We start from the raw sequence: 14,330 nt of genomic DNA on the forward strand, positions 1-14,330 counted from the left end.
ACCCTAAAACAAATAAAAGCCTGATCTGTTCTGAAAATACATTGCCATAGTATTGGTACCCAAACGCTTTGTTTTGTTGCTGCCGAGAATCACAAATGAAATAAAAAATCGCAATTTCTTCTAAAGCATTAAAGGAAACGGAAAGAAAACGAAAAGGAACAAATATAACACGACAATAATTCTTAGTTCTTTCGTTCCGTTTGCTTGCATGACGGTTAATTGTTCAAAAACAGTTAATTTTCTGTATATATTACGGAGCCACTTACATTAAACCGACATTTCAGAATACGGTAGGAATAAATTGCAGAAAAAATAAAAATAAGTGAAGAAAAAGGGAGGAACAGGTCTATGTGTTTTTTCATTGAAACTTAGAATCCAACTGATATATGGTGTCCAAGACATTGAAACCAAAATGAAGTTAGAATGTAATTCAAGCTATACTATAGACAACTGCAAACCCTAACAGCTAATCACAGTAGTATCAATACTTCAATACCTAAAAAGCTACTTGAGAATCTATCTAAACGAGGTATTTGTTCTAAGATTTCTTTTCTTCACAAGAGCATTTGAAACATGCATAGGAAATTATTCGTACTGGAACCAATCCTTGGTACATGTAATGGCTTCAAGAGTTAGAGCCCCCAACGAACACCTATAGCTATCCATTTTTCTAATTTGCATGTCAAAAGCAGAATCTGCAGAAAGAGTGGATACAGGTATAGACAAAATATCAGATGCCATTCTAGACAAAGTGGGGTACTTCCATTCCTTTCCTCTCCACCAGTTTAGAATATCAAATTCTTGTACTTGAGGCTCCAGAGGTTCTTCCAAATACTCACTCAATTCTGAATTAAATTGATGGTCACCAGCGAAGTCAGATATAAAAAGTTCAATATCAAAAAGCCCATCTTCAGCAAAGAGAGATCCATTAAGTGACTCTTCATGGCAGGGCTTGGGCTCAGGCTCAGGCTCAGGCTTGTGCACTATAGTAGCCTCGTTCCCTTCATCACCATTTGTTGCTGAAGAAGGAAGCATTTGTATGATATATTCAACAAACAGTTCATGTAGACCATCCTCAACAATTCTTAGCCGTGGTTCAGAATTCTGACCAAATATCCTCGCAAAAGTGGATTCTACAAGTTTCATTTTATACCTTGGGTCCATGGCTACAGCAGCAGCCAAGATGAGGCAGCTTTCTCTCCAATACCGATCAAATTTCTCTTGCAAAGGCATAACCAGTGTACTGTAGAAAGGGTCCTGGCTGAATGCTGCGTGTGTCAACTCTAGCAAAAGGTTTGATGCTTCAGGGAAAAACAAGTTTGCAGTTGGGTATGGTCGAATAGTTAAGATGTTAGCTGCATCGTACAAATACTTTAAACACATGCAGAGCTTTTCCACATGCTTCCAGTCGTCCATAGTAAGATTCATTTTATAATCAGGACCGGAGTCATCAAAGCAACCAAAGACTTCCTTTAATTCACAGGCAGCAGCAAGCATTCGATAAACTGTATCCCATTTATTTTGATCATCAACTAAGAGCTCCATCATACTAGGGACTTGAAGCTGTCGCTTTAACGCAAAAAACTTCTCTTCATGAAATTCTGAAGATTTCACATACTTCACACTCTCGCGAATTTTACCAACAGTTTCTTTCATTGCCGACAGTGCATCTAATGCAAGGCAACTAAGCACACGAGCATAACAGTTCTGGCTTAATAACTGACCATCAAAGATCACAGGGTTCTTAACAGAGAGGAGACATCTGAGATTTCCCATCAAAGTCCCATTTGAGAATAACTTATCAAGTGTGATGGTGAATAGCCGACCCTCCAAATGCCAATCATTTATGCAAGAGAGTATAGTTTGATTCAAGGAATTGTCAGAATCAGGAAAAGGCACCATCATAACACTGAGAATGGGATGATGTAAGTTCCAATCACCACCAATGAAGTGTCCTCGAAGAAAAACATAGGCCAATGTCTGGTTTGAAGTCCAATAATCCACAGTAAGGTTGACTCGTCCAGGAATCCCATTGATGACATGTAAGAGGTTTTGCTTTTCTCTGAGGTACATTGCGACGCAATCCCCTTGAACATCTTTTAAGCTTAGTGGATTGTACTGAGGTTGAAGTAACCGCACAAAATCAATGAAACCCTGGTGTTCCACAATATGAAGTGGATAGTCATGCAAAATGATCATCTTAGCTATGTTGTCATTGCATTGCTCCTGGTCAAATGGTATGTGGGCATCGTGAGACATTGCTTTTGTGAAATGTTTCTTTGGCGGCTGAACATTATCTTCTCCAGAAGGGGTTTGGTGATTTTTCAGACAGATTCCTAATGAAATGTGCCTCTTGAGATGGCTTGTGCCAGATTGTTTTGAACCTGTCATGTATGCAAATTCCTTATTGCATTGTTTACAGTAAGCCTTAGCACATCCAGGGCTAACAGTTTTCACAGTGAAGTACTCCCAGACAATAGATTTCTTTCGGCTTCGCATATCGGTTTATGCTTCTGAATCAGTGACAGGGGCTACAAGATTATTAACGTCCACCATAGCAGGAATAATCCTAGAAAAACAAACAAAAGAATTAAACAATTAGAAAGGAGTACGAAGGGATTATCAGAAAATATACTTGCACATGAGTTACAACAAAGCGAGCGAAGAATGATCATTATCAAAAAAGAACAATAGTTACAGCATACAATTAACAACTAACACGTAAAGTAGAAAATCACTTAGATACCAAACCCTTACGTTCTTAAGACCCAATACATTCTGTCAAAAAGAAGGTCGTAACTTCTTCTTCCTCCCTTTTCGCGAATGGAGTGGTTGCGGTTTACAATGGGAGCTCAAAAGAAAGAAAGAAAGAAAAGAAGCGGGAAATCATATAAACGCGCCACAAAGAAACCACAATAGGTAATCAATCAATGATGAGTCGAACACCAAACAGACAGACAAAGAGAAAGAAGAACTATATGTGATGATGATTACAGTTTAAAGTGATTGAACCTTCACGAAAATGCCGAGAGAACTTTGTAAAAAGGGGCGGTTGTGGCGGCGGCGGTGGCGGGAGAGAAAAAGAGAGAGACGGCTGAGTTGTGTTGGCAGCAAAAAAGGATGTGCGTCGTTTCAGTTTCGGGAAAAGAAAATGAAGGCGGTTCTCAGTAGTCACCACTCACTCTGGAGTCCGTGCGGCTGAAGCAAAACCCAATTCCAATTTAAGGGTTCTCACTTCTCACTTCTCACTTCCCACTTCCCTACCTTCAGTTAATACTTAATACTTAATAGTTAATACACATCTTATTCTTTACTAATAAAATTTCAACATTAATTTATTAATGATATAATGAACAACATTAATGGAATCATCGTATATTTAAATATAAATATATATTATCATAAAATTATAAATTGATTGACACTTGTGTCTAATGTAAATTTTAAAAAGATGAAAATTCAATTATTAACTTCACGTGAAATCGACTTTATTTGAATTTTATTATTTTAAAAATAAATATTTTAATAAAAGAATTTATTGACCTATACAAATTTATGAGTAACTTTATATTACTCACATTAATTATAATTTCATTATAAAAACATATTTAAAAGTATTTCTAATTTTTAAAAATTAAAACAAAAATTCCAAGTAGTAAAAGTAAAAGAAGTAAAAAAAAAAAAACTCTCAAAATTTTAATTTCCTTATTATTAGTTTATTACACTTAAAGAAATGGTTCAAGTTCAAGACTCTAAGCAGCTTGAAAAATATCGATAAAAGCAGGGTGGTGGTGAAGTTGGAAGTTGCAGAGCTGAGTGAGACAGAAACAGTTAAACAGAAACGGAAGAGAGACGATGCATCCGTACGTACACGACTTCTCTGTATTGGACCTCAATTTCAGCTGCGCTTACGCTGACACCGTCATCAACCCCTTCGCTTATCGTCGATCGCTGCTAAACGACGATTACTTTCTTCCCCAAAACGACGCCGCTTCGCTCTCTCCCAAGCATCGCCACGATGGAACCTCCCCTCTCCCTCTCGGCATGGATTGGAGCCCTCCCCCTCGCAAATGGGTATCTTTCTTCAATTTTAGCTGAATTTTCCCCCTTTTATGTTTCTCTACCCATTGTGTGTGTGTATTTTAACTATAATTCGACTTCTTCAAGTTATTGATTTGTTTCAAAATCGAATTCAGGATGGCCGCAACTCAGTTTGGCCTCATGATCCTCACACGGGTTGGAGTTTCTGTGTCACTGTTCCTTCCTGGGTTACTGTTCCCCAATCCGGTGGTTCTGAACCTGTTGTGGTAAAATCTTCTTCTTCTTCTTCTGAACTTATAAGTTTTTATAGTTCACTTCATCAACAATTTATATAAAAAGTATCATTTTTTGTTAATGAAATGCAACAAATTAACATTACCTTGCATTCATAATTTGCTTCTGTTCAGTTGAGTTGGTCTTTCTCAACCAAAAAGTACTTTAAATTGCAATTGTGTGCTGTTTTACCCTTTTTTTTTCTATTAACTTTCTTATGTTATAGTTTTACAGGGTTCTAGTTGGTATACAATCCCCGGAGGGAGTCACTAGTACGCGAGTGATATTGCGCAGATTTAGTGATTTTTTGAAGCTTTTTTCTGATGTAAGTGTGTTTTCTAACCATCTGTTGTTCTAGTCATGTGTGTGCTATTTAATTGTCAATATTGAGGTGATGATCAACTTCTTTTTTTCTCTCTTATTTCTTTTTTGGTTTCCATTTATCAGCTGAAGAAGGAATTTCCTATGAAAAACTTGCCTCCTGCTCCATCGAAAAAGGTTTTGAGAATTAAAAGCCATGCACTTTTGGAAGAGGTAGATAAGTTATCCATCATTTGTTTGTGAAATAGTTCTTTTATGCACTTAAACACTGATAAACTGATTATTTTCAGCGAAGGTGCTTATTAGCAGATTGGATGGAAAAACTGTTATCAGACATCGATGTATCAAGAAGTGTCCCAGCAGCAATGTTTCTTGAGCTAGAAGCTGCTGCTAGATCTGGTATGTTTTCCTTATCACTTTATATCAGATTTGAAGCCGTTCCTCTTTATTCTAGTGAAAGAAAAATAAGGCCTTCATGTTATTCCATAAAATTTTAATGCCTTTCTGTTGATATTTTTCAGCATTCCATGATGTGAATCAGCATATATCAGAGAAAACATCTGCTAGTGGTGCTACACCATCAATTATGTTCCGTGATAGTTCACATGGTTCTGTAAATGCTGATAATTCATTCATTACATCCAAGTCTGGTAACGATACCTCTTATGAGGTTTCTGAGCTGGGATCACCGCGGCATGGAAAAGATAAATGCTCTGGTCGTAGCATGGAGAATTCAACATCGGAACATAATTTGATTAATTCGACTCAAACTCATGATCGTGCTGCATCCAACAAAGGTTTTACTAAGGAGGATAGTAGTGCGGACAAGATCACTACAAATACTACTGATGCTATAGCTCTTCGCCTGGATGGAACTGAGTTTCAACCTGGAACACAGAAGTCTAAGTTGAATGTTCATGTCAAGAGACTGTCAACAGAGAGCATTGACAGTGATTTTAGTTCTGTACAGAATAGTGAGACATCAAATTCAGCTGCGAACAGTTTGCTTCAGGATGCTTCTCATCATCATGAGAGCTGTGAACCATCCAGAAACTCATTGGTGACTTTACCACTGTATGAGCGACACAAGTTGAACAGAGTACTTACTACTCAGCAGCAAAGACTGGTCACAGCGAAAACGGATGTCGAGGATCTTCTAGCAAGGTTGAACCAAGAAATGGCTGCAAGACAGTATCTCATGACCAAGGTATCCAATATCCAATATATATTCAACGGTTTTCCTTTATTCTGAATTTTTAGATAGATATTATCATTGGTCACTTGCTTAATTCATTCCTCTGTGTGTTTAGGCTAGCTTATTTTGCATCTGAAGTAGCTCATAATTGAAATCTTCCTGACATAGCTTTTGAAAATTAAGCAATTACTCACCGAAATTCAATTGAAACATGTTAAGTGCTTTAAGTTTATTTTTAGCATACAGCTATCTTCAAATTTTATAATGATATAAACTGTTACTCATTATGCAATGCATGGGTGTGCATAGGCAACATTAGATTAATTGAATTGCTTTAATTTTTATTAAAATGACTGGTCATTAAATAGAGATATAGTAATTAGTAGTTACAATGAAATGACTTCAATTACAATGATGGAAAAGCGAAACAAGTGATGATATCTTTTTGGACTATTTATGTTCATATATTGAATGTTGCTTCATTTTACTTGTAGGTCAAAGATTTAGAAGTTGAACTTGAAACAACTCGATTGAACTGCAGAGAAAACATGCAGCAGGCTGTTTTGACTGAAAAGGAAAGATTTACGCAGATGCAGTGGGATATGGAGGAACTCCGGAGAAAGTGCCTGGAGTTCGAAATGAAATTGAAGTCTGAAGAGGTTTGGTTTTGATTATTGATTCTAATTATTACTTTATTTGATACCATTTTGGTGACTATAATGAAAAGTTATAATGATCTAGGATGAAAGGGTGCTAGCAGAATCAACAAAAGAATCTGTTATCCAGGAGAAGCAACTATTGCAGCAAGAGCTAGATGCAGCTAGAGAACAACTTGAGCAGTTGCAGAAATATCATGACGAATTTGAGACAAAATCAAAGACAGATTCAAAGTTGCTAGTAAAGGAGGTCAAGTCACTGAGAAGCTCTCAGTTAGAACTGAAACAGCAGCTAAGTGACTTGATGAAGGAAAAGATAGATGTGGAGGTATGGTCCTTTCTTTGCTAGTATGAAGAGATGGAAATTGGATGCACTTAATCTAATTCTGACTAGTGATTTGTATAACCATATGGGCGAGTATTTTTCTTATGATACACTTGACATTTCTTAGTTGTGATGCTTTTTTAGCGAAAAGAATATTTGAATCTCTGTTTCGGTATTCTATTTGTTAGTAAATCCGATTAATTTCATCATATTTTTTATGCCGTATCTTGTTCAGAGAATTCTCCAGAAGGAAAGACAAAGAATGGAACTTTTACATAATGCTAATTCAAAGTTGCTGCATGAGTGTGGAATCCTTCAAAGGAGGCTTAAGGAGTGCAGTGTAAACTTCCTTGTTGAAGAGGAAGATAAACTGACTGTTGACACTTCACCATCTGATGCTTTGGATTTATTAGCAACATCTGATAACCGGATTGGTCTTCTGCTTGCAGAGGTATTATGGTTACCTTTAACTAACTTTTTCCCTCGGATATTAACTCTTTGGGGCCTTTTACTTATTATTATTCATTATGTACTGTTGCCTCTATTCACTGTTTTCATTACATGCTGTGTGCAAATTGGGAACAGGCACAGCTATTAGCACAGGATGTAGAAAATGCTGGTGTTGCTCTGGACGAGTCACGTGATACAGCAAATTCAGGTGCGACAGGAACAACAACTCCTCATGATGAGTTGAGGAAGATGCTGGCAGATGTGTTTGTAGACAATGCCAGCTTAAGGAAACAAATAAATTCTGTCATTCGTTGTGCTCTAAATTCCAATATAAAATCAGGGGAGAGCGAGGAAGAGGAGGAGGAGGAGGAGGTCCATTTGCAAAAAACCGTTCTAAGCAAGTTCTTGGAAAGATGACGTGTTTCTACTTTCTATACTGCATGTATACCCAATGGCAATGCTCGAGTCTTTTTATGTTATAGGCTCTCATGATTATTAGCGTATTTAGAACGATGGTGATGCAGCAGGATGCTGTTAGAAAAAAACTAGGGTGAAATAGAAATTAAAGATAAAGATAAATATGGAGGACAAAAATTGTACTTATTCCTGGATTAGTTTTAAGGTGTTAGACCATAAAAACGTTTGTTCATCTGTTCATTTGTTCATTTGTTCATTTGTGGCGGTTTTGGACATGTTCATTTTGTTAGGGTTTCGCATCCCTACTAATGTGTAATTATTTAGTGTTTTTAAACCCAATATATATAAGGTTTGACTCTAAAACCCTAAAAAATGTTAGCATTTTGGAAATTCTATCCAACTAATATATAATTTGGTAAAAATTTATATAAAGTTGTCTTTATATAAAATTGATAGTTAAATTTTTTTAAATAATTCAATATAATTGATTAAATTATTTTCTAATAATTTTTAATTATTAGTTTTAAATAAAAACAACTGCATATAAATTTTTATTTATTATTTTAAACATTAGATAATATAATTTAGTGCATTTACCAGTGTTATTTAGGATATTAAATTTTAAAAGAATATGTTTATTTTACGGGAATTTTTAAATTCCAATTACAATTAAATATTTTATGCCTTAATAATATATAAATTTGGAGTTTTAAATATTAAAATGCTTATATAAATTTTGAACTCTTATTACATATTTATTATTTAGTATTTCATATCCAATAAAATTACTCATTTTATGGGGTCTTCAACCCCACTAGTCCACTACCATTAGAAAAATTATTTAAACTCTTCAAAGTATATAAATTCGTAAAGGGTAAAATATATTTTTTGTCTCTTAAGTTTGGTAAAAGTTTTAAAAATATCTCTAAATTTTATTTCAACTTTGTTCCAAAAGTTTTTTATTTGTATTGAATATACCCTCAACAACTAAATTTTCAAAAAATTTAAGACCAATTTAACAATGCATAAAAATTATGCTTAATTTGCTTGTGTTGAGAGTAGTTCTTATGAAATTGTTATTTAATTGATTTTAAATTTTTTGAAAAATTAGTCAGCATGAGTATATTTGATGTAGATCGAAAACTTTTGAGACAAAATTAAAACAAAATAAAACTCAAAAATATTTTTAAAACTTTTGTCAAACTCCACAGACAAAATGAGTTATCTTTTTTTAAAAAATCTTATGAAAAACTAAAAATAATTTTATATTTGGATACCTCATACAAAAAAATCTTTTTATTTATCAATTATGTTTGAATATAATAATATAAAAATATTTTTTTATTTATTTATTACTTAAAAAATATCTTTTTTGAAGAAAAAAAATCTTTAAAAAATGTAAATTACAATTTCTAAAAAAAAATACTTTATTATTTTTCTAGTACTTTTATTACTAAAAATTTACCAAATATACTAAAAAATAAAAAAAATATGTTTTCATTGAAAAAAAATCTCTTTTTTATTAAAATAATAACACCCAAACAAACACTTTACCCATTTAAAAATTTAAATCCTAAAAAGACACAAGGAGGTTTTAAACCTACAACTACAAAATTATTCAGGATTTTAAACCAGAACATAATATCAGTTTGAAATTTTAAACACAAATAATATGCTCATTTTGTGTCATTTTAAACCATATAATATATAACTTAATGGAAAAAATATGAGTATTCATAAATGTATGGCTTTAGCTGCTATCTGAAAACTAAATAAATATACACAGAAAGGACAAGTGATATTTGATGTTACAAATATGAACTCGCGCGCCCATTGGGGCTTCTCGTAAAATGACAGCACAACTAACCAAAATCAATGTGAAGTGCATAACCGGACCGAGTCCAGTTCTAATGCATCGTTAGTTATGGTCAGAAACGATCCTCAGATCATAAGGCCAGGTTCATTAAACTAATTGCCACCACCAAACATTCCCATCATGTCTTTTGCAGATCCCATCTGCTTCATCAAGCTCTGTAGCCCGCCCATGCCACCTATTTGCTGCAGCATCTGGGGAGGGAGGACTTTGCCCATTTGTTGGGCATTCATATTTCGAGATAGGGCACTCATGTCACCCTTCTTTGGGAATTTAAGCCCTTTCATTTTGCTCCAGATTTTCGCAAGACGCTTGTATTCTTCCAACATCTCCATTACTTCCCTTACTTGACGACCAGAGCCCCGAGCAATTCGCATTATCCGAGATTCATTCATGATCTTTGGGTTTGAACTGTCCAACTCTGAAACATAGTACTAAAGGGTTAGGATAGCATGTGAAAATTATAACAAACCAAATCCGGTACACAGTTTATATTTGCAACCACCAATTGATATTTGCTTGCCTTCATTTGTCATTGAGTCCATCATTGTCATGTAACGCTTAATTTTTGCCTGGCTTTCTTTCTCACGGCCTTTTGGCATTAATTCAGCACTAAATCCTGGAAGCATGGAAAACACCTACATAAACCAACCAAGAAATAAGTCAAAATAAAAACAGCAGCAATAATCACACAGGAACCAAAGCAAAAATAAATTCAATCATACTTCATATGGAGCTAATAACCTGGCTGATAGGGCCCATTTTAAGTATGTTTTGAAACTGCTCATACATAATCCTCAAGGTGAAGTTTCCTTCAGACAGCTTTTGAAGCAGTTCTGGCTGTTGATCCATAGGAACGACTTCATGAATTTTGTCCATAAACCCAGACCAATCACCCATGCCTAGTACAAAAGTCCAAAAGATTAAGTAAGAATGCTGGTTGAGAAATATAATTGACAAATAAATAACTAACAGGATGAGGGGAAATAAAACGGAAAATTATGGGGCACGACAGAGAATTCATGAGCCAACAATGACAGCCCAACAGCACATACCTAACAGTCGGCTTACAAAAGGTTTAACATCAAAAACTTCAAACTCATCCATGTGTTCTCCCGTCCCAATGAATATGACAGGACTCTTTGTTGCCGCAACACTGAACATATAGAATTAGTGGCTAGGTTAGGTGTGCAAAGTGCAAACCATATAATAAATGATGCATTATATTTAAACTTGTACACAAAATATACACACATACACATCCATTTCAGAGGCATATAACTTATCTTTTGAGATCATGCAATCATGCAAAATATAATATTATATAATGTAGAATTGAAATGCGGTTCATATTCAGTTGAAAATATTGTCAACTCTTTGAAACGTGGTTCATAATGAACTGCTAAATTCATTGGTCTGCAGTTTCACTCTAGTAAAAGGTGATATTAATGATGATAAATTTGTTCTAGTCAAGTAGTTAACACTTACGCACTAAGAGCACCACCACCCTTTGCATGGCCATCCATTTTAGTAACAATTACAGCTCCAACTGCAACACTCTGCTTAAACGCTTGAGCCTGATCAAAAGCAGCCTGACCAATACTGCTATCCATAACAAATATGACAAGATCTGGTTTCTGAACAATGCAAAGAAAAGGCATTATTATTTATTGGAATGCAGTAGCTAATATCAATGCACACAGCTTATATAGATAATACCGTTGCTTCTGAAACTTGACGCATTTCTTCAAAAAGAGCAGCTTCCTGTTTGTGCCGTCCACTGGTATCAACGATTATGAGATCACAGTTTTCTTTTTTGAATCTTTCTACACCGTCCACAGCAATTTTCACAGGATCTGACTCCATGTAACTGTACAGTCATGGGGCACAACCCAATAGTTACTTACACATTGAGATCATATGCATCTCATACAATAGCAGCCAAAGATAGATGATATTAAGGAATTATATGTTATAAAGATTGAATGTGATGCCAGAAAAGAAAAAAAAAAGGAAAGCGGGGGGGGGGGGGGGGGGGGGGTTGAAATCATAAGTTAATACTAAGTAGATATCCTCGGGCATAAAACAGAACAATGCTTTTCACAACTTACTTCAAGTTTATAAAAGGCCTATGTCCTTAATTTCTTTGAAACAACATAAAAGGAGAAACACAAGCAAAAATGGTATGACTTTTTAAACCATTAAAAATCCATGCATGGAAGTTTAGTAGTATGATTCAACACAGTGGACATGATAGAGTACATTAAATTCTAAGATGATAATCTGCCAGTTATTTGACATGCCCCAGACTTAGTGTTGTTACATGGGATAATGTCCAAATCGCAACAAGTACCTTCCATAGAAAGGGATCTTAGCTTTAGTGGCATTTTGCTTCAATTGATCAAATGCACCAGCTCTGAATGTATCTGCACATACAAGTGCTGGCTTCCAGCCCTTCTTCTGATGATAATACGCATACTTTGTACAAGTTGTGGTTTTTCCAGATCCTGAATTCATTTAAGAATCGTACAGGTATCAGTGCCATTTGTGCCAAGTTGAACATAAAAAACACATCATAAATAGTCAGAACTTTCAGCTTATTCAATAAGCAACATACCTTGTAAACCAACAAACATGACGACACTTGGCTTCCCCTTTTTTGGAGTGAAAGAAGGCTTCCCAGCATCCAGCATTTTACATAGTTCGTTAAACACAGCCTAAACAATAGCACAGAATGTAATGAGAGAACAAAAACTACAAAGAACAAACCCACTCTGCTAATGAATTCAGAAATTGACGAACAAAAGCCATGTTATGACACAGTGCACGAAACAAAAGAAAGTGACAAATCCAACAGGAAATAACTTAGCAATTCCATACATTCTAACTCTTTCTATGGCATCACACCACACTTCTTTCCAAAATACGAAGGAGTATCATCATAACTAACATCAAATAAGTATTAATATGAATGTGATGAAGGAGTATGACGTTACTTGTTGGATGATTTTGCGCTTGTTGTGACCAGCGGCGAGATCTTCGAGGTTGACAATCTTCTTGATGTTGGTCTGCATGTCGCGCACCAGCTTGAATTGAACATCGGCCTGGAGAAGAGCTCGCGTGATCTCGTTGAGGCACTCGTTCAGAACCTTCTCGTCGATCACCGTCGCATTGCTCATCTGCTGGAGAGCACGCGAGATGCTCCCCCCGAGCTGTGCGAGAACCATCTTCGCGTCTTCCGATCAAAAAACGCTCAAGCAGAATCTGAGGACCGTTTGATTGATCGATCAATCTATCGATTCAGAAATCGGGTTTAGAGATTTAGGGTTTGGGGAGCAAGGGTGGGAGGAAGAGGAAAATAGGGGTGAAAGAACGGATGAAGCTTTCCACAGCAGTTTTTCTTTTATTCCAGTTCACCGCCGGTTAAAAGAAGCAGGGTATTATTGGAACCAAAAAAGAATGTGTAGGCCTGTGTTGGGCTGAATTTAAATGGGCCAATGAATCTTTGAGGCCTGTGAAAAAACAAACATGAGATCTAGGCCTTAAAAATAAAGAAAATAAAGATTTGTGTCTATTTTCGTAATTATGCCTTTTGTTTAAGTGGTGGTTGTGAAATACTGAAATGTGAACTGTGCTGCAGCATCTTATTTGTGGTAGCAAGTTGAGAGACAGAGAGATGGTAGTTTCAGTTGCAGAGGTAGTTGGTGGTTGGAGGTTGTTCTGTCGATCAGGGTGTTACCAGAATCGGCGAAAGCTTAACCAGCCAAAGACGCCGTTGTTCCTGCGAAACGCAATGCCAGTTCGTTTTACTTTAAATTCAAGGACGAGGTGGACTTCTTCGATTATTGCTCCTCGAGCTGAAGGCCCCCAAGCAGGAGATCAAAACCCCGAAACATCTTCTCAAGTAAAGAATCCTTACTCTCTATTTTTCTTTGTACTTTTCAACGGATATTGTTGGGTGCGAATGTGAATCAATGAAAGCTAATAGAGGTGTTTGCGAAAATAGGAGGACTTATGGTATGTGGGGAAACTGGTGGCGGGTTCAGTTGCCGGTGCGGCTGTAATAAAGTATGGCAGCGCTCTATTCCCTGAGATAACCACACCCAATATAGTGTTGGCTCTCGTTATCATCACAGCTCCTGTGCTTCTTGCTGTTGTTCTTTTGATCAAGGAGAGTCTCCTAAAGTCGTAACCAAATTCATTATTCCTCGTATGGTAAAATCATGGTAGGATTATTGCATTGCTTCTCTTGTGCAATGGATGACGTAGGCAAGTAGATATTTGTAAGTTCGCTGTTTTTCAACGAGACTCGTGCGGTACAAGTTACTTTACAATTAATTAAACTTGTTTAGGATTAGAAATCTATAATTTATTTGATAAAATGGGGTTTGTCATAAGAGAAAAACCTAAACCAGTTGTTGACAATTACCTCAAAAGGCAACGAAACCTTTTACAAAAAAATAATCCAACCCGACTCTTTACAAAAAAATAATCCAACCCGACTCTTTTTTTTTTATTTTTACTCCTGTACCAAAAAAAGTTAATATTATTTTTTTAACACAAGGACTAATCAGTCCAAAAAAGTTCAGAAGCCGGGTTGAGTGTTTTTTTGGAAGGCCTCGTTGTCGTAATAATTGTCAGAGGCCGAATGAGGTATTCACTCTAAAATCAAAATCATAGGATCCACCCGTAGGCAAGTAGATATTTGTAAGTTCGCGACTTTTCAATGACACTACTTGTCATTAACAGATGACAATCTTGAGACTCATACAAGTTACT

General features: G+C 35.8%; 3 protein-coding genes across 6 annotated transcripts; 1 reads left to right on the forward strand and 2 right to left on the reverse strand.

Annotated features, from left to right (window-relative positions):
* Window positions 1-333: 333 nt before the first annotated feature.
* LOC112769301 (zinc finger BED domain-containing protein DAYSLEEPER-like) lies at window positions 334-3,279 on the reverse strand. Of its 3 annotated transcripts, none has more exons than XM_029295110.2 (2): window positions 2,758-3,279; window positions 334-2,569 (listed from the first exon to the last, which is right to left on the reverse strand). In XM_029295110.2, exon 2 carries the CDS (start codon window positions 2,497-2,499, stop codon window positions 586-588), a length of 1,914 nt encoding a protein of 637 aa, XP_029150943.1. In that variant the 5' UTR covers window positions 2,500-2,569; window positions 2,758-3,279; the 3' UTR covers window positions 334-585. The 3 variants fall into 3 exon arrangements, with proteins under 3 accessions (XP_029150943.1, XP_025669562.1, XP_029150944.1); XM_025813777.3 differs by having other exon boundaries at window positions 3,013-3,275; XM_029295111.2 differs by having other exon boundaries at window positions 2,995-3,240.
* Window positions 3,280-3,735: 456 nt separating this feature from the next.
* On the forward strand, window positions 3,736-7,918 carry LOC112769300 (PX domain-containing protein EREX). Of its 2 annotated transcripts, none has more exons than XM_025813775.3 (10): window positions 3,736-4,074; window positions 4,197-4,307; window positions 4,541-4,639; window positions 4,762-4,848; window positions 4,926-5,034; window positions 5,157-5,842; window positions 6,325-6,489; window positions 6,572-6,814; window positions 7,047-7,262; window positions 7,397-7,918. In XM_025813775.3, the coding sequence occupies exons 1-10, from the start codon at window positions 3,856-3,858 to the stop codon at window positions 7,676-7,678; spliced, it is 2,217 nt and encodes a 738-aa protein (XP_025669560.1). In that variant the 5' UTR covers window positions 3,736-3,855; the 3' UTR covers window positions 7,679-7,918. The 2 variants fall into 2 exon arrangements, with proteins under 2 accessions (XP_025669560.1, XP_025669561.1); XM_025813776.3 differs by having other exon boundaries at window positions 4,549-4,639.
* A 1,439-nt stretch (window positions 7,919-9,357) lies between these two features.
* Window positions 9,358-14,052, reverse strand: LOC112769306 (signal recognition particle subunit SRP54 2). Its single transcript, XM_025813781.3, has 10 exons — window positions 13,141-14,052; window positions 12,548-13,063; window positions 12,169-12,268; window positions 11,905-12,058; window positions 11,271-11,421; window positions 11,040-11,188; window positions 10,607-10,707; window positions 10,296-10,453; window positions 10,075-10,189; window positions 9,358-9,972 (listed from the first exon to the last, which is right to left on the reverse strand). The coding sequence occupies exons 2-10, from the start codon at window positions 12,776-12,778 to the stop codon at window positions 9,647-9,649; spliced, it is 1,485 nt and encodes a 494-aa protein (XP_025669566.1). The 5' UTR covers window positions 12,779-13,063; window positions 13,141-14,052; the 3' UTR covers window positions 9,358-9,646.
* Between the last annotated feature and the right edge of the window lie 278 nt (window positions 14,053-14,330).

This window comes from Arachis hypogaea, chromosome 18 (assembly GCF_003086295.3).
Source record: "Arachis hypogaea cultivar Tifrunner chromosome 18, arahy.Tifrunner.gnm2.J5K5, whole genome shotgun sequence".
Classification (NCBI taxonomy): domain Eukaryota; kingdom Viridiplantae; phylum Streptophyta; class Magnoliopsida; order Fabales; family Fabaceae; genus Arachis; species Arachis hypogaea.